This window comes from Typopeltis vanoorti, chromosome 10, assembly GCF_054136105.1.
Source record: "Typopeltis vanoorti isolate ZY-2024b chromosome 10, IOZ_Tvanoo_1.0, whole genome shotgun sequence".
Lineage (NCBI taxonomy): Eukaryota > Metazoa > Arthropoda > Arachnida > Uropygi > Thelyphonidae > Typopeltis > Typopeltis vanoorti.
In genome coordinates this window covers 137,436,760-137,457,548 of record NC_143558.1, presented here as the reverse complement: position 1 = coordinate 137,457,548, position 20,789 = coordinate 137,436,760, and the positions used below count along the sequence as shown (strand labels likewise).

The window sequence follows — 20,789 nt, the reverse complement described above, 5'->3', positions numbered from 1 at the left end:
ACACCTTCAAGTGCTCATCAAGGGATGGGGCACTCTATTCTCCATCTCAACCATTTTATCTACCAACTACAAGGGCTGCTGTTACCAACATCATCTACACACAATGCAATCTAATGCCCACCACCACTGGTATTTTTGGTCTGTAAATTGCACTTGTTCTCAAGGATGATTTGCTTGTATGTGGGATTAAAAATCTGAGTTTCTGGGAGGGAAAAACCCTGCCACTTCCGTATAAGATTGGCTAACTCTCTTTCAATTGAAAAAAAAAAAGATTCCTCTCAACAAGAATCGAACTTAGGCCTTTTCAAATCAAAGGGTACAACGTGCCATTGTTCTTCCAATTGCGTTACACAGGTGCTTATATAGGTCTAAAAAGTACATATAAAAGTGTAAATAACAACAAAGAATCATAAGCTAAACAATTCTTTGAAGTATTATATTATTTATTAAATAAGACAAAATAAAAAACTATAGAAAAAAACAAATGTAAAAAGTATAAAAAATATTAAAATTCATGAAATGTACATAAATCCGAGGCTTTTTAAAAACATGTTTACAATAATTTAAACTAAAAATATATACTTTTATATCAGAAACTAAAGATTAATACTCAGTAAAATCTTAAAAACCAGTTGACAGTTGAGTGATAAAATTTGCCTAAGTGTGTACGGCTCAGACAGATTATAAAAGTGGCTAAAATAATGACTGTGCTCATTGGTGAAACAACTTGAACAATTAAAATATGAGTAAAAAATATATGGAACAGAGCAAGCACAACTTCCTCTGTTTAAATTCTGTGCATGCTCGACTGCCATAATTTAATTTCAGACTTAACTTGGCACAGCTTATTCTCTCTGTTACAAGATAGCCGCACTGGGATGTGTGTTTGACTGATAATCTGTCTATGATACAGACAGATGGTTGATGTTTGAGAAACGAACAGACTTTGCTGCAGTATTTGTAACCTAATTTTCCTTAATCTCAACATGGCTTGGAATCCAACAGAAGCATACAAAGTGTAGTTTCAATAACTGAAAGAGGAGGTGCCTAAATCAAGCGAGCACCAGATATTACTGCAGTTCTAGACTTTGTGAATTTTGAAATTTTAGTGCAAGCTCTATTGCATAAATATTATATACATATAGCTCTGCTGTTAAACTGTGACATTTTAGTGGGATTTGAGCAGATATAATGTTGTTTGGAAAGATCGCAAAAGATCCCACTTGGTCCTCCAATTTTGAGCCATCTATGTAGAGAATGAAAAATCAGAACAGGCAGCACTCGATTTACAACAGTTCAATTTAAGGTGATTCACAATAATGCCGGATGGCTGCAAGTGCTTTCTTACTGCAGTGTGGTCTGACTGAGAAACGACACTAGCAGGCATCTAGTGTTTGCCGAGCTACTATGACATATATGTATCAAACCTAGTTTTACTGTTGAATCTACCTAATTGTTCCATTTAGTTTTTTTTTTACATACATACGTATTTAAATTGATAAAGTACATAATTACATACCATGTCTGATAAAAGAAGTGCAGAAATGTTAACAGAACTTGGTATTAAGAAGGGGTGGAAATCAATCACACTTGAAAAGAAGATGGCGATTCAAAGAATGGAAGATGGGCAAACAAGTGCTAATGTCAGTATAAGTATGAACTTACCTCCATCAACTGTTACCACAATTATGAAAAATGCAGATAAAATAAAACAGTCTGCGCAACAATCTACGGCAGTACTAAATGCAAAACATGCAAGTTATAGCAGGGGTAAACTTCATGAAAAAATTATTATCATTATGGGTGGATGACTTGAATCAGAAAATATTCCTCTGAAGCAGGCTGTTATAACTGAGAAAGCAAAAACAATTTTTGAGGATCTTAAAAGACAGATGGAGGTGAAGAAACATTTTTATGAAGCAAAGGTTGGTTCATGAGATTTAAGTCTCATAGTAAGGTGCCATAGAGTCAAATTATTTGGTGAGGTGGCAAGTGCAGACAGCGACTGCTTTTCCTAAAGAATTTCAAGACTGTGTAGAACAAGGAAGTTATCCTCCTGATCTCATTTTAATGTTGATGAGACTGGGCTCTACTGGAAAAAATATTGCCATCACACACCTTCATTTCCTGTGAAGAACGTTCCCTCCAGGTTTTAAAGCTGCAAAACATACTTACGCTTTTGTTAGGTGCAAATGTCTCCTGAACTGTGAAGCTTTAACTAATGTTGGTGTACCATTCACAGACACCACATGCCTCCAAGGGTCTAAAAGCCATGCTGCCAGTCTATTGGAAATGGGACAAGAAAGCTTGGGTTACACAAGACGTTTTTATAGATTAGCACACAAAGTATTTTTGTCCTACTGTGCTTCGCTTCTGTAAAGAAAAAGATTTGCCAGCCAAGGCATTGCCTCTCTTGGATAATGTCCCTGGACAACCTTGCTGAAGTAAGAACACCATTGGATGTCAAGGTTGTTTACATGCCTCCAAACACAACATCGCTTTTGCAACTGATAGATCAGGGGCTTATATCAATCTTCAAAGCATATTATCCGTATAACATTTATGGAAATGGTACGAGTCTTGGACACTTCAGGAAAAACTATTAAAGATGGTCATTCAATATTTCGAAGGGCATCAAGGCAGCTGGGATGAAGTGTCAGCAAAGGGTTTAAAAGGAGCATGGAGAAAACTTCTTCCAGCAATTTTGCATGAATTCGAGGAATTAAAGCAAGAGGAGAATGTTATTGAAGACATTACCAAGTTTGCGAGAGAGGTGGGATTGGACGATATTACAGCTGAAGATGTAACAGAAGTCTAAGAGAGCCATGATAAACCGCTTTCCAATGAAGACTTAAAAGAATTAGCCGAACAATTAAGTCAACATCCAAAGGAGGAGAAAGTAAATGAAGAAGTTCCTCTGAGAGGTAAAAAGTACCGATTTACAGCGTATCCTTGTAAGCACAGAGACATCGACTAATGAACTCTGCGAAATGGACCACAATTGGGAATGGAGTGCAAACGTAAAAAGGAGTGTAATCGCATCTATTCGACCCTACACTGAACTCCTTAGAGAAAGAAAAAAAGAAAATCTAGGCAGTCAACACTGGATACTTGTTTCCAAAAAAAGCAAGTGATCCAAAACCAGAAACTTCGACGTAGAAATATGTAATATCTTTTTGAAGTTTCATATTTTTTGTATATAATTTTGTTTTGTTTTCATTATTAATAATTTTAACAAATATATATGTATGTATCATCAAAGCTTTAAACATAATAATGTTACACATACTTCATGTGCATATTTTTTGACTGTGCAGAACATAACTTTGTACCTCCAATTAAAAAAGGGTGGCACACCAATTGGCAATTCCTATAGGTAGAGATGACCTACTAATGCTTCTGCCTGATATCTCCACTTGGGCCTGGCTCCCACTGAAGAGACCTCAATAAAGGTCGAAACTAGTCTGGGTAGTGGCCCTTCCCTTAATGCATAACATTAGACATATCTGCAAGGAGATGTGTTTTGCATTATTGGAGATACTGAGATAGGAGTGTTGGTAGCTTGCTCCACCTTTGCAATGAGTTGCCCTGGTGTTGTACCATCTTAACCCAGTCCTGAAGATACTTTCAGGCGCAAACTTTGTTTGCTCACACTTGGATAAAGGATTAAACTAAATTTATTATATTAAAATTGGGTTTGTTTTATGCCGATTCTGTTCACGCCAGTTTTTTTTCGGGAACGAAAGTGAGGCATAAACCGAGAGCTGCCTGTATTCAGTTCTATGAGCTTCAAAGGGTTGCTGGTAGACAACAGTACGGGTGGAAAATTTCGGTCAGCTAAAAGAAAAGCTGCATGCTAGCATTGGCATGTATGATTGCCCATGACGGAAGTGAGTTTGGTGGTGTCTTAGGTATGTTATCTGCTTCTATTTCTAAAGCTTGTAGGAAAGGCAGTTGATCAAGTCTAGTAGATCAAGAAGAGATTCTCCCACTGTGGTCAAAGGATAGTTGAATACTTGAATACATGGGGTGGTCTGGCAGGGACTTTATTTTAGTTACACATAGCAGAGCCAGCTGTTGGCATCGAAGCGACAAAGGTGGTTCATTTCCTTCAGCATACAGACTAGGAATAAGTGATGTGTGAAATACTCCAGTTGCAATTCTGATGGTTTGATGGTGAATAGCATCTAAATATTACAGCACATGCTCCCTGGTAGAAGAATACACTTGGGACCCATAGTTAAGTTTTGATCACATCGATGTCTAACTGGTAATTAGTTTACGGAATTAACAACGCATATAAAGTATATTAATTAAAGGTAACTTTAATAAATAACTTCTATATTTCAGCAACGTCATGTTGCCATCTTCAGGAACATAAAGATATGGTATGTGCACGTAGGACTAACAAAAGCAAATGAGGAACAAAGCAAGAAACTAATATTGTTCCTAAAGTCCTAATGGTGCCCTCTGGTGGGCTAATTTGGTTGACTTGGCAGTTGGGCTGAAGATCTCAAAATGTAAGTCTCCCAAATTTGGGGTAGTTTCATGCATCCAAATTTGTTGAGGTTAGGAACGTTTTTTAGAGCTGATGAAGATGCCTTGAATAATCTTTCGTATTTAAACTTGCTGCGGTGTATTATTTTTGTTTTCTTCCAACGAATTCTATGGTGGGTATCTAAGGCATGGTCTGCCAGCCCAGAGTGGCTGTATTGGTGAAACTGGATGTAGTCTTTGTGTTCTGAAATCCTGATATTTGTTGTTCTGCCTGTTTGGCCAAAGTAGGACAATTTGCAGCTGCATGGGACCTGGTATACACCAAGTAGGTCTAGGGGAAGTGGTTGGTCTTTGGTAGAGCGGATAAGGGATGCCAACTTTTTATATGTAACAAGAAGTAAGGTCATATTTTCTGAGGATATTGGTTATTTTCTCAGAGGTGCCCTGGATGTAGACGATGGTGATAGATTTGGATAAGAATACCTCCAAAAAGAATACCTGCCGAAGAAATCATGATCCAAATAGAACGGGGGATTCGCAACCTGCCTAACCATATCGCCAACAACATCAGACTGGATGTAGTCGGTGTTCTCACTAAAGCCAAACCTCCAAAAACCAACTTATCCAAAGACGAATATGCAGCCCTACAAGAAATGAAGAATAACAAAAAAAATAGTAATCACCAAAGCAGATAAGGGAAACGCCACTGTGGTGCTAAATCAAAAGGACTACAAAGGTAAGCTTAATGCTTTATTACTAGACCGTACTACTTACCTCCCCATTGAATATAATCCTACCAGCTCTCAGATTAGAACTCTCCACAGACTCCTTAAGAAAGTCACTTCTTGGCCTGTGGAAGTCACTAACAAACTAAAACCTTATAACTCTAGACCCCCCCCCTGATTATATGGACTCCCAAAAATACATAAACAAAATGTGCCATTACGTCCCATAGTGGATGGCATTGATTCCCCCACATATAAATTAGCCAAACATTTAGCCAAAACGCTCACACACTATACTGGCAACACACCATCACACACAAAAAAACTCAGCCCACTTTAAAGCCAGTGTAGAAAACCTCTCACTCCAACACACTGACATAATGGTCAGTTTTGATGTCTCCTCCCTATTCACTAATGTATTCACCTATTCACCACTCAAAGAAACCCTAGAGCTCATTCAAGCCAAGTTTCCTCCTGATATCTGAGCCTTATTTCAGTTCACAATGAACTCAGGCTATTTCGTTTGGCAAGGAAAGTTCTACAAACAGATAGAGGGGACAGCCATGGGTTCACCACTTTCCCCACCCTTGGCCAATTTCTTTATGGAGACCTTTGAAGAGAAAGCCTTAAACTCTGCCCCACAAAAACCCACTATTTGGCTTCATTACGTGGATGATGTGTTCGCTATTTGGCCACATGGCTCAGACTCACTCCACTCCTTCCTAACACACTTAAACAACCAACACCCCAGAGTCCAGTTCACCTTAGAAAATGAGGAAAACAACACCCTCCCCTTCCTAGACACTTTAATCACTTGCCAGCTTCATGGATCTTTGGTTTTCTCTGTTTACAGAAAACCCACCCATACTGGCAGATACATTCACCAGCAATCCCACCACCCCCCTTCACAACAATATGGGGTTATAAAAACACTATATAACAGGGCAAAATTAATCTGCTCGGATGACAAGGCCCTAACTACTGAACTAAACCACATTCACAACACTTTCTTAGCCAATGGCTATAACCCCAAAAAAACCCAAAAAATACTCAAACCAGTAAACCACAACCCCCCCCCTCTCCCCCTCCACAATAAAGATTACACCAAATCTATCATCATCCCCCTACATCCAGGGCACCTCTGAGAAAATAACCAATATCCTCAGAAAATATGACCTTACTTCTTGTTACAGACCATATAAAAAGTTGGCATCCCTTATCCACTCTACCAATGACCAACCACTTCCCCTAGACCTACCTGGTGTATACCAGGTCCCTTGCAGCTGCAAATTGTCCTACTTTGGCCAAACAGGCAGAACAACAAATATCAGGATTTCAGAACACAAAGACTACATCCAGTTTCACCAGTACAGCCACTCTGGGCTGGCAGACCATGCCTTAGATACCCACCATAGAATTCGTTGGAAGAAAACAAAAATAATACACCGCAGCAAGTTTAAATACGAAAGATTATTCAAGGCATCTTCATCAGCTCTAAAAAACGTTCCTAACCTCAACAAATTTGGGTGCATGAAACTACCCCAAATTTGGGAGACTTACATTTTGAGATCTTCAGCCCAACTGCCAAGTCAACCAAATTAGCCCACCAGAGGGCACCATTAAGACTTTAGGAACAATATTAGTTTCTTGCTTTCTTCCTCATTTGCTTTTGTTAGTCCTGCGTGCACATACCATATCTTTATGTTCCTGAAGATGGCAACGTGACGTTGCCAAAATATAGAAATTATTTATTAAAGTTACCTTTAATTAATATACTTTATATGCATTGTTAATTCCATAAACTAATTACCAGTTATGTATGACCAACGTATAAGCCTTGCTACTAGAATCACATCAATGCCCTCTACAAACAAAGCAAACAACATCTCAACAGGTGGAAGATAGGGGTGCATAGAATGTTCATTGCTTTATCGCAATTGTCTTGTAACTGAGGTGAGGGAAGAAGCTGAGTTTACTATCAAATATCAGTCCCAAGAACTTGGCTTCTGATGCAACTGGGATTAGTGTTTGTCCTACTCAGAGTCCTGGGTCAGAATGAAGACTATGTCTGCAGCAAACGTACACACCAACTGTCTACTGCTGTAAAAATCTGAAATGATTTGCTAGCACCCATTTTGAGAGATGGTCAATAGCTTGCTACAGCTGTCTTTCTACGACCCTCATATTACTTCATTGATAAAAGTTGGTAAAGTCACCCACATATAGGGCATTACTTACTGTTGGGATAAGTTGGTAACAACTTGACCTTGACTTCCAAAATGGCATGACACTTAAAAACAGAGCCTTATGGGATTCCCTCTTCTTGGTTATAGGTGCATGAGAGGGCAGTTCCCACTCGGACTTGGAAGGTTCGATTTGATAAGAAGTTTTTGATAAAAAGTGGGAGATCCCCCCCCCCCCGAGATCAAATATATGTATGCCTTTCAGTATTCTAAATTGCAAAGCTGCGTCATACTTTTTTCATATCAAAGAAAACCCAATACTAGATGCTTGATTTTTAGGAAGGAATCTCTGATGGAAGCCTCCAGCAAAACAAGAAAAGATAAGTATTTGTAGAAAAGAAATATTTGTAGTAGAGTGATATTTTCAGAAGCCAGATTTGTTCTGGAAAAGAAGCTGTTTCTCTTCAGAATCAGCCAGTCAGTGCAAATTGGATGGTAGTTATTTGGAAATTTTGGATCCTTCATTGACTTAGAAAAGGCAATTATAATCACCTTTTGCCAGGTATCCAGAAATATATTCTCACAGAAATGTTTATTGTAAAAGTGCAACGGTAGATCAGTGCCATGAATCAATTTGCAATAGGTCACACACGAGGATGGTCTGAAAAGTTCTCAGCCTTGACCATAGATGGCAACACTATCAGCAAGTTTTTTTTCCTAAGTTGGTACATCTGTCATAAGCATCCATGTGAAATTGCACGTCATTCTATCAAATAGTTTGTTTTATACAGCTGTCTAAAGCAAAAGTGTTGTCTGTATCTCTTGAAATGGACAAAATTGAGTATTGCGTATTTATAAAATTCTTTGGATATTTGTGGGATATCCATAAAGGCAAAAGAAATTCATTCGAAGTTCATTAAAATTTATGGGCACTCTTCTCCTTCATTTTCGACAATTAAGAAATGGGCTGCTGAGTTTAAACGTCACCATACCAGCCTTGAAGATGATCCATGTGAAGGACGTCCAAAAAGTGTAACAACACCAGAAATCATTGATCAAGCACACGATATGGTATTGGATGACTGGTGAGTCAAAGTGCATGAAATTGCTGAGACTATAGGCATTTCAAAAGAACGTGTAGGATATATTTTGCATGAAGAATTGCAAATGAAAAAGCTTTGTGCAAGATGGGTGCCACGCTTGCTCACAGCAGATCAAAAACACACTCACATGAAAATCTCTGAACAGTGCTTGGAGCATTTTAACAAGAATAAAACTGATTTTGTGTCTCGATTTATTACTATGGATGAGACTTGGATTCACCATTACACACCAGAATCCAAACAGCAGTCAAAACAGTGAACAGAAGCCAGTTGTTCCGCACCAAAGAAGACAAAGTTAGTTCAATCAGCAGGAAATATCATGCATCGGTGTTTTGGGATAAAGGCATTTTGTTTATTAATTATCTTGAAAAGGGTAAAACAATAACCTGAGAATATTATTCCAATCTTTTAGCCAGTCTAAATGAAATAATTCATGAGAAAAGACCTGGTTTGCAGAAGGAAAAAATCATCTTTCATTAGGACAATACACCTGCCCACAAAAGTGTTTTGGCAATGGGAAAATTAAAGGATCTGCACTATGAATTGTTGGAACATCCACCCTATTCCCCAGATTTCGCTCCCTCTGACTTCTATCTCTTCCCAAAACTAAAACTCTTCCTCGCTCGTCAGTGTTTTTCTTCGAATCAAGAGGGGGGGATTGCACTTGTAGAGGGGTATTTTGCAGATCTCACTGAGAACCACTACAGGGACGGGATAATGGTGCTGGAGCATCGCTGTAATAAATGTGTTAGTCTTAAGGGAGATTATGTTGAACAATAAATAATTTTAAATTATAAATCCGTTTTTTCATTGCAAGGCCGAGAACTTTTCAGACCACCCTTGTAATAGATATTATATGGTCCAATATCAGTTGGATGACATTTAAACAAAGCAGCTTTCATTGCTTCTTTGGTAAATGGTCTGTTGTCTTCTTCTGTACTGTTCAAAGAAAAATGGATTCATTGTTTTTCTGCTTTGCTTTTTTTGGGCAAGGAACTCAGAGGATGAGATGTTGCCGATGTTTTTGCAAAAGTCTCTCCAAGTGTGCCAGCAACTGATGCTAGATCAGCAACTGTGCAATCATTGTACTCGAGGATAGAGAGTTGGCAGGTGATATATCTGCCTTTCATTTTTCTGGATTTTTTTCCCACACTTCTTTGATGTTGGTGGATCTTGATACAGAAGAAATAAATTGAATCCATGATTTCTTTTGGCTCTGATGCCTGATGTATCTTGCTTGGGCTCATTTGAAAGCAATTAAGTTTGTTGTGGGATATCCAAGGAAAATATTCCATGCTTTCTTCTGGACTTCTGTGCAATCATCATTCCACGATGGCATAGGTGGGAATCAAACAGATGTTTTAGGAATTGTAGTTGTGGCTGCTGCTATAATACACTCTGTAACACGCTTCACTGCAGAGATGAACTGACTATTGCAGAATCAAAAACTGCTAATGAAGAAAAGGTTAACCAGTCAAGCATGCTCAATTTTCCACCATGATATTCATTATGTAATACATGGTTGTCCACGTAGAAGAATGGATATCATGGGAAAATGATCCCTCCAAAATAGGATGTCACTGGTTTCCCACTTAAACAGCAAGAAAAGGGAAGATGAACAGATAGTTAAGTCAATATTCCGGTAAGCATATGCAAAAAGTGTTGCTTCGTGTATTTGAGTGGGAGAGATTGTTGTCGAGCATATGCTCAACAGCTCTTCCTCTGATGTTTGTTCAGTTTATTTAAATAAATTATCAATTTAAAACTGTCTATTTAAATCCCCCATTAAAAGAGGAATGGTAACTATAGTATGGCATCAAGGTCATATTAATGATGTCATATGTCATCTTGCAGCATACAGTTATCATATTTCTGACAGTCTTATAGCAACTGCTTCTATAATGGTGTTAATTTGGATTTATTGGAAGGGGAGGGGACGAGTATGGCCGCCCACAAAGATGGAGACTCCTCTGTGGGCAGGTCCATCCCCTGTCCTGTTCTCACGAATAATAGTAACATTACGGAGAGTTGGATCATCACTCGGTTTCTGGTTAATGTTTCCTGCAAGCAGAAGCATGTTGTTTTATACTTCTCCAAGAGAGCCTTAATGTCATTATGGCATCAACAACTATTTCATTGTAGGAATGTTTCCATTATTTCTTTTTGGTGGTGTCATCTGGCTTCCTATGATGGATGGTTTTATTTTTATTAGTCTTGGATTTTTTCTTTTTTTGAGAATTGTAGGCCAGTATCCATCGTTTCTTTTTTCCTTGTCAATGTCTCAATTGAAACTTTCTTTCTTTCTTTGCCTTCTCAGTGTAAGAGGCTTTAGCAGCTGTTTCTGCTACTATTGTGGTATACCCTGCTTCTTTGCTTCTTGGTATGTGATGCACTGCTCTAGTTTTAACTTTTGTATCTCCTTTTCATCCTTCCACCTGTGGCATGCTCAGGAGTATGCTAGGTGGTCGCCCTCAGAGCATTTTGGAATTTTGCTCTTAGTCTATATTTCATGTTCTTCACCGCCACCATCGGGCACAGATGGCAGAATCATGACAGGCAGTTCGAGAGTGACCATATTTCGTATCCCATTAAGGCTCTAAAGATTCCGGTGATTGGACATTCAGAAAAGGATGCCCATTCACCAGCAAGATGACTGTGCTCAGGAGAAGAATGCCACAGATATCCCAGATGCTATATGAGCACTACAAGCCTTGGCCCTGTCCCCAGACCATGGGGAAAGAGACTTACTGCAACACCCTTGACAAGTCCACTAGCAAACTGATCCTGGCCAGGCCATCCAGGACCATTTGTCTTGCCAAAGCAGAAGCGAAACTAGTGTAAGACTACCAAAATCTTATTTCTGGATGTTCAGGTTGCAATGCACAGAAAATACTGTAGTACCCAGATACTGAACGAATGAGAATGGGTGGCAATTTCGGATTTAGCCGAGAAAGTTGTATTATAAACAATCTACACCAGCAGGCTACCAATCCAATGCATACTTCTGCTAGTGACGGCACATCACATTCCTCCTTTTCATTTGACAAAGTCAGCAATGCACAAATCATCACAATCTCCAGAGCCTTAACTACTACTATCTTAAATATTGATCTCCAAAACATTAACAGTGGGATTTGGATAATCCTGTCAGTTTCAATGCTAGCAAAAAAACACAACTGTACCTTATTTCCCACAAAAAAGAACCCTTTGCTTCCAGCTTTACCTTTGACAACACCCAAATCCCTATACATGATGAGATCTATCTTCCTAGGATAGCAATGACCTCAACTCTCTCTTGGCATAAACATATTACAAATATTTCCTCCTGTGCCTCCAAAAAAAATAGGTTTTCTTTATTGCTTGAGGCATTACTTTAACTCTAAACAACTTCTACCTTTATACAAATCACAAATCAGCCTGACCAGTGAATATTACTCTTGCATCTGGGGTGGTTCCCCTAAGAGCTCCCCTAAAGGACTTACAGAAAAGGGTGGTTGCATTGCTTAATGACCCCTCTCTCACTAATATACTTCACTCACTTGCACATAGGTGCTCAGTTTCCACTGATAAAGAGTGGGCATAGAAGTATTTCTAAATGATGCATCACAATCGGCATCAATAATACCTCCACTCTGTCAAATCTGTTCAAACACATGAAGCAACAAATCATCACTCCTTCACAGTGCATTGCCAAACTAACAGAAAAAATATTCTCTTCTTTTGTGTTCATCCATTCCCACTGCTGTCCTTTGGAACAGTCTACGATCTTCTGTGTTTCCCAAGGAATACAACCTACAGCATTTCAAGGAAAATGTGAACACTTTCCTTCTTACCATCCACGCAACTAGTGTACTATGGGTTAACCAACCTTGTGTGGCTAGGTTCCCCATTAAAAAAAAATAATAATAAACAAAATTATATTCTACTGGCTTAAACCAAAATTCAAAATGATGGCAATGTGACAATTTCATGCTGAAATAGGGCATCTCCCAGTTAAAGAATGCCTCATTCTTTTTGTTAGGGAACCAGGGTGAAAAACAAAAAAGTCAACTGCTGGAACAAATCCTAACTCAACATCAGAAGAGTTCAAGATGCACCATCAACATCAAAAGCATCAATGAAAAAGAAACAGAACTATCAAGAGAATTGGATAAGTATCAGATTGATATGAGAGGCATTACTGAAACACACACACACACACACAGAAGAAATATTTCTAAGCAGCATATATTTAGGCAACAACAATAAGGGAAAAGAAGATGTAGCTATAGTACTTAACATTAAATATGAGAATAATCATGAATGGAAGGCAATATTAAGTACAGTGATATATTTTTGACAAATATATCAGAATGAAGAATTGGACAATGATGCTTATTTCTCCTATGGTTCCAGAGAATGTTCCACAAGAGCAGAGGTGGAAGAATTTTTTTGATGAATCAGAGAAGGCACCTGACACAATGAAAAAGGAAAAGTTGGTTTTGTTGGAGATCAAAATGGCAGAGTAAGAAATGATCAGAGTCTACTTGTGAAGCAGGATAGCACAACTAAATGGATTGTATGACAAGAGGAAGATGGATATGAGGTTGAAGATGTGGTTGCAGTAGCACAAGGTGATGGAACGTATAAAGGTGAGGATGAGACAGGTGGAATTGGAAATCGGAGTAAGGATCGGGGAAATGGAAGTGGTCAGACTGAAGAGAGTTTTTGTATGGCAGCTAGAATAAAGAATGTTGGTGCTTGTAGAATGGCCTCAAAGACACAGGAATTGTTATGTCTGTACACAAATGTAAGGAATATTCAAAACAAGAAACCTGAGTTTGTTGCATTGATTGAGTCAGTATGGCCAAAGATAACTGGAATAAGTGAAACTTGGTTGTCTGAAAGGATGTGATGTAGGGAATAGAAATAAGAAGGATATATAATTTTCCATAAGGATAAAAATGTGAAGAGGAGGGGGAGTGCTGTTAATGATTGCAAAGGAATTGTGTCCACAAAGTATGGAAGTTGATAGTGCAAGCACAGATTTTTAATCTGTGTGGTGTGAAGTTGAAATAAACAGACTAGTATATCTGATAGGATGTCATTATAAGCCAGAGAATACTGATTGTGAAATGTTTAGGCAAATTAGTTGGGCATGTAAGAAGAAGACGATCCTGATGGGAGAAATTTAATTACAGGAATATAGAATAGGAGGAGGAGATAGTGTATGGGAACAAGGGAAGTGAGTTTGTTGAATTTTTGATAGATTAAAGATAAGCAGTATGTAACTGAAGCAACTAGAGGCATTAAATGTTTTGGAATTGATGATAACTTCACAAGATGTAGTTGTTAATGAGGTGTTGACACTGGACCAGTTGGTGAGAGTGATCAAGATGTACTTGTTTTGGAAGTGATGAAACAAGAAAAGGTTACTGCCAAAAATGGATATTTTTGGAAGTATAAAGCAAGTGATCATAGGAAGCTCTGTAGTTAGTTAGCATCAGTACATTGGGTAGATGAACTGAGCAAAAAAAGATGTTAACAATGGATAGAAACTCACAAGGCAGTATCTGACAAAAGCAATGCAATATATAACTGCATACTAAGGGTTAAGCGAGTAAATAGACTTGGAGTGAAATGGATGAACAGTAAAATCAAGCAAACTGTGTTGGAAAAGAAAATGCTATGAAGGAGGTACAAGACAGTTGGTGGGCATTGGATCCATGAAGAGTATAAAGTGTAGTGACAAGCATGGTAAAGAAAGACAAGGTGCTATTATGGGAGGAGATTGGCTAGTCAGGCCAAGGTTAACTCAAGGGAATTTTTCTGTGATATGGCAAGCAAGAGAAAGAATTATGGCAGGTTGACACTGGTGGATAGTCATGGCAGCAGAATAACAGTTGCAAAGGTTATAGTGGAATTATTGAACAAGCAGTTTATTGGTGTATATCATAATGGTGTAAATGATGTGGTGCAATATATAGAAGGGAGGAGTATCAGGGGAATCAGAAGTGAAAGAATCAGAAATATGCACCAGAGTTGGCTATGCAATGAAAGTCTCATGATGTTTGTAGGGTCCTAAGGATTGAAAAGAAGGCAAAATAGTGCCACTCCACAAAGCTTTCAATTATAGACCAGGCTATATAAGTGCAGTTGTGGTCAAGGTGTTGGAGAGATTGGTTAGGTATGAAATACAGGATTGGGTTGATGGAGATAGCATTCTTTATGATGATGCATGGATTTGTAAAAGGCAGATGCTGTTTTACTAATTTACTTGCATTTCATGATAGGATAACAAGTGTGTTAGATAAGGGAGAATCATATACCATGATATTGTTGGACTTTGTAAAAGCACTTGACAGATTACCACATGATAAGTTGGTATACAAGCTGCAGAGGATATGGGAATAAATAGTATATTGGTTAGATGAATCAGAGATTGGCTCTGAACGATAACCAGCAAGTTGTGTATAATGGAGCAGTGTGTCAAAAAAGGAGGGTAACCTCCAAAAATGAGAAATCTAACCTTGTTTGGAGATATGGCTATTATGAAAAGAAAGAGAAAGGGAATAGATATCTTATAGAATTAAGTGAGATTCAAGTGCAGATGGTCGTCTTTTTCAAAGTATAGCAAAGAAATCAGAATTTTTTAAATCTGTGGTTATAGAAAACTGTCATTATGAAGGTAATAGAGAGGATTTGTGGTCAGTAAGACAACATATAATTTACATATAAGAGGAAGAGCAGTGGTGAAAGTACAAAGCCCTAGAGTACTGATGAAGCTGTAAGAAAACATGTTGTGAACAGCCAGAGCGGGAACTGGTGACCTAATTGGAAAGAATAGATGAGAAAGTAACTGTGCCAGACCGTCAAGAGATATCCCAAAAATATCATGAGTGATCACATTACTTATCCAAACATTTCCATAATGCATGAAACATGGATGGAGTGTTGAAATTAGCTGTAGTTAGTTACATCAGCAGGCATCTGTGCCCAATCCAACCCACATGTCCAAGGCTATTTTTGTTCAATGGTATAACACCACTTTGCATTATATCGAAAGAAAAAAAAGTCAGGGGGAAGATTAATACAATACACACACACACACACAAGCACAGCAAAACTATTCCTGCCCCAATATCTAAGGCAGATCTGAAAAGATAATCCAAGGATTACTTAATATAAAATCTTCATAGCAGTTTTAGGACACATTTCAAACCAGAAATTCTTATCTGTTCGCCTAAGGATGAACAGATCCTCCATCCTTTGATATATGCAGTGTACAGTGCCTTGAACCTGCCACTTGGCATATTACAGACAGACAAGAACTGTTAACATCCTCCTTAAATACACAAGCAACCCCACCCCCTTTTTTTTAAATCTGACACAACACACAAATGTCACAAGATCTATAGCACATCAGTGCAAGAGGATAAGATGAAAGAATTTTTTTTATCTTTTTTTGAAAATAGCTAAAGGCTGCAGTTCCAGAGGAGAGAGAGATAGAGAGAATGAAAGAGGAGAAAGTTAAGTTAGTTTGATAAGTTGGATGGTAAATGGATATTAACCAGCAAGTGCACTTGTTCTTACAGTTTGGCTAATTCAGCAGAGCACTGCATGGAAGTAAGAAGAGATATAAGGCAGAAACTGGACATTTGTGTGAGAGAAAGGGAACAAGTGATCTGTGAGAGAGAGATCTTCAATTAATCTGATTATTCCTTCTGAATACCATCAAGCAGTGCCAGTGAGGATTTGAATGCACCATCCCAAATGTAAGCAGGATAGGTAGATTTGGGATTTACATAATGGTAGTAACTGTAGAAGTGAAGAGTGTCTTGGCAGAAAATAAGTTTTTTGGCAGCTGAAGAAGTCGCTGTCTGAGATGTGCTTGTGCCAGGAAAGAGTGGAGAGGCAAGTCAGTCCAAGAAAAAAAACCTGATCACATTTTGATATCTGATTGTCATCATCATCAAATTCCTGTCATGTACCCTCAAAGGATGATACAGGATATGATAGTACTATATGAAAACTTTTTACATCATTACTAACCTCTTATCTATCTACAATTTCCCTCCAAATCAGTCTATTACCTGTCAAGACTCCAACATTATTAGATCTTATATTTCTATCTTCTAAGGCACTTTTTACCGTATCAATCCCCCTATATCTTGGTCTTCCTCTGGGTCTTTTTTTCCTGCCAACTTGGCAGAGAACACTTGTTTTGCTAATCTTTCCTCACCCATTCTGTTTAAGTAACCATATCAGCTGAGATTAGCTCTGCTAACGAGTTCCTGGATGCTGACAATGTCAAGTTCTTTCCTAATATCCTCGTTTTTAATATGATATTGCCATTGATGCCATCTGTTCATGCCCTTAATCTTTCTCAGGACTCTCATATCTGCAGTCTCTAGTCTTTAGTCAGGTGTTTTACTTCTAATCCAGCTCTCAGCTCCATAAGTTAAAATTGGTTTGAACACTGCTATTGAAAATAACCTGTGTAAGTAACATGAGCTCTTTCTTGCAGGAAATTACAAACAATTATGTTTTAGTAGTATTGAAGTTCAGAAGATTATTCTCGCTTCAGTGAAGAATAGAGAGGAGATCAGAATTTAAGCCATTTGTCATAGAGGATCTCGAGGCTTTCAATGTTTGAGCACTACGTGGTCTGTCAAATGAGAGGAAAGAGTGTACTGTCATCACCACAGCAAGGAATAAGATCTGAAGTCAATGAGAGTAGTTAATTTATGTACAGAAGGGACAGAGTGGGTGAAAGTATAGAGGTGGGGTACTCCTGCATTGGTGGGGAAATTCAAACAGAGAGGAAACCATCTACCACAGTAGGCAGTGACCAACCAGAGAGGAAGGTGGTGATCCAATTGCAAAAGGTTGATGGCAGACTATAGGATGGTATTTACTAAAATAAAGAGCCAAAAGGCTTCACTTTGGCAAAGCAAAATTATTAAAATCAAGTGGATATTAAATCCGCATTTTTTCCCGAGTCGAATACAGAAATTATAAAAGTTTCATATGAATGATCAGAGCTTATGGGAATAAACTCGCCAGTATTTACGAGTTACCTTAGCTGGATCTAACAGGAGACGTGCACTATGACAGTATCCATATATTCGCCTCCTATTTGTCCATTTTGATAAGGTTTCACTGGCCTGATAGCTGATCCGGCTAGGGCAACTCGTAAATACTGGCGAGTGTATTCCCATAAACTCTCTGGTCAAATTTCATAGGAAACTTTTATAGTTTCTGAATTTGGCTTTGAAATAATGCTGGATTCAATATCCACTTGATTTTTATAATTTTGCATCGCCAAAGTGAAGCCTTTTGGCTCTTTATTTTAGTAAATACTTTTACACACCAACCAACCAAGAGTTTGCTTATGAAAAATACACCTCTCCAATGTTTCAAGTTCCTTAGTACTGAGAGTTTTGTCTTTTAAGGTTTCTGCCTTAAGAAAGCAAAACCTGGTGTCTGAAGAAAACCAACCAGTTTGAAACAGCTGTCAGGCCAGTGAAACTTTATCAAAATGGACACCAATAAGAGGCAAATGTATGGTTGCTGCCATAGTGGGTATGTCTCCTAAGGTCCGGATAGGGCAACTTATAAATACCGGCGAGTGTATTCCTGTAAGCTCACCGGTCAAATTTCATACAAAACTTTATAGTTTCTGTATTTGACTTTGAAATAATGCTGGATTTAATATCCACTTCATTTTTATATAGGATAGTAGTTTTCTAAGTAGACCTCTGTGACAAACATTGATCAATTGTCTTTTAAAATGTGTTGGAAACATCTCTCAGGAATATATGGAAGAAAACAACAGTACTACATAGAAGCCACTGCAAAACTGGAAGACTATTTTTGAGATCAAACACCAGCAATGAAGCACTCTCCCAATCTAACACTTATTCTTGTTAGAAGACTTATTCTAAAACCCTCTTCAGCCTAAAACCAAACAAGCTGGCTATAAATCTATTCCTAGAATAATGCACAAGCAAGGAATCAGGTTCTCTCTCTCTCTCTTTTTCCTTTACAATTATGTAACTAATTATTCAATTTCAGTGCCTTTTCTGGAGGTCCTAATTTGAATCCAGTGAAATGTCAGCAGCTTCATAAATTACTCAATTTGTTTTTATTCTTATATGGTGTTGTAAGCTAATACTGTTAAAAGGGTATGAATGAATGAATGAGTAAAGATGTAACAAATAACAGTACCTTACTACATTACTATATAAAATGTTGCATTCGGAATATTCTTTCCTGAAATTGTTCACATCTATTTACATTGTGCTATAAATACTAGCATTGTAAGGAAATAGCACTTACTAAAAAGGGATTCAATGCCATAATCAAGAAAGGCTGAAAGAAGATAAGTCATTCCAAGAGTTAGTAAACCAAGGAGTGCTAACATTGCAAATGTTTCATACACACGTGCCATGATGCCCTAGAAAATGAAATAAAAATATAAATCACAGTAGAAAGACAAATTATATTTAAGAATTCAAGTGATGGGCTCGCATATTCAAATTTCACAAACCAAACACAAGTTCCATGATTAAAAATACTATTATGAGCCCAATGCAGTAAGTCATTAAGGGCAGTGTCAATTTGTACACTGCTCAAAACAATTAGGGGATATTTTAGTTTCTGTTGGATAATTATAAATTTCACAAATAATTATAACTATTGGGCCTTTATACATGAATAAATATTTCTATATAATTCTATATAACATCTATATAATTGATGAGATATTGTTTAAATAATCAATATTTATTACAAATTGTGTTACATTTGTAAATCATTTTTATAACTTTATAATTTACAAGAAAACCAAAATATCCCCTAATTGTTTTGAGCAGTATAATATCATGAATTTATCAGCCCTGACCTAAAACTGAAAATTACTTTACTACAATGTATAGGTCACCAAATATACACTGTTCAGCAAATTCTTAAAACTGTTTACATGAATGTCAATTGAAATTATTTAGATAATTCAACCCTGAATATTTTTCTCAATTTTTCAAGAACTATCATGATAACTTTCATATATTTACATTATTTTTCAAGTAAATGGGATACTTTTGTAAAAATCCAATGAGGTTGTGAAAAAATTATGGAAGCAGTTATGAAGTGTTGACAGCCCCATTTTGCATATAATTGTGTTTTACATAACCTTTCCAATACAAGTGGTCAATGAATCTAAAAGTAAGTGAAACCTCTGCAAATATTAACAGAAATTATAAATATTAGATGTCATTACATTCAAACTGATGACAATATTTCCGAAATATCCTAATGTAGAATTACTTAACAGTTTGAATCATTTTACGAATAAAAATTATCACATTGAAATTCTCAATTTGATAATTGACATTCTCAATTATCAAACTTTATTAAATTTCATCAAGCCAGAGTATAATTCGGATATGTTCTGCAAACAGTCCATTTGAAACAAAAATTCAGTTTAATAAATTTTTGTAGATCACTATCCCTTAATGTGTTACACTCAGTGTCTAGTCTCTGCCAAGTAACCTACCTATCATAGCATTAATGAGGTTTATAATGAAGTTAATCCCACCTACTACATCTATCAGTGTGTATTCTGTGACTGACCAGGTCGCTTCTTCTGCAGAATGAAAAATTGAAGTTTCAGGGGGAAAAAAAAACTGTTACCTCTATAAGACCAGCATTAAAAAGCTCTTATAAAGGGAACTTTGCATCCTAGATGGGATTCAAAATCAGGTTTTTAAAATCAATGGAGCCCATTTTACAGATTAAAAAAAAAAAAATAATAATAATAATAAATAAATAAATAAATAAATAAAAATAAAGGATTTCAAATGCAAAAAAAATTCTCTGACTAGGTGGAATTCAATAAAATCTGCCAAGCCAAAATCTAGGGATAGCATAGAGATGGATCGACAGATAGACCTAACCTATCTCACTGACCAACAGAAACATAAGCAGAAATGTAGAATATATCTACTCTATACTATAAAATGATAAGCTAAAATTGGAAACGGATGTGGCGTCCTTGAAACGGATGTAGGCTGTAACATTTTTGTCAAGTTATTTAAAACTTTTTGAAACTCAGGGGCTACCCTGAGTGTCGAGTCTTCAAAATTCGAGTCATCGGAATTCAAGGAGAACCGGTCTACCAGTCCGGAACACGGGAGGTTGGGCAGCGTAGGCATCAGGGAGCGGAAAGCAAACATGAAAAACCGTGAAATGGAAATTAGTAAGCATCATCATCATAAAGATGTTTCCTGTAGCGAGTTATA

General features: G+C 37.4%; 1 protein-coding gene across 3 annotated transcripts in view; it reads right to left on the bottom strand.

Moving 5' to 3' along the window:
* Positions 1-20,789, bottom strand: part of lili (LMBR1-like protein lilipod) — a 434,111-nt gene that overhangs the window by 285,561 nt on the left and 127,761 nt on the right. For all 3 annotated transcript variants that reach the window (XM_090398849.1, XM_090398851.1, XM_090398850.1), the window contains exon 6: positions 18,829-18,946. In XM_090398849.1, the coding sequence (XP_090254975.1) occupies positions 18,829-18,946 (118 nt within the window). The remainder of the gene's footprint in view (positions 1-18,828; positions 18,947-20,789) is intronic.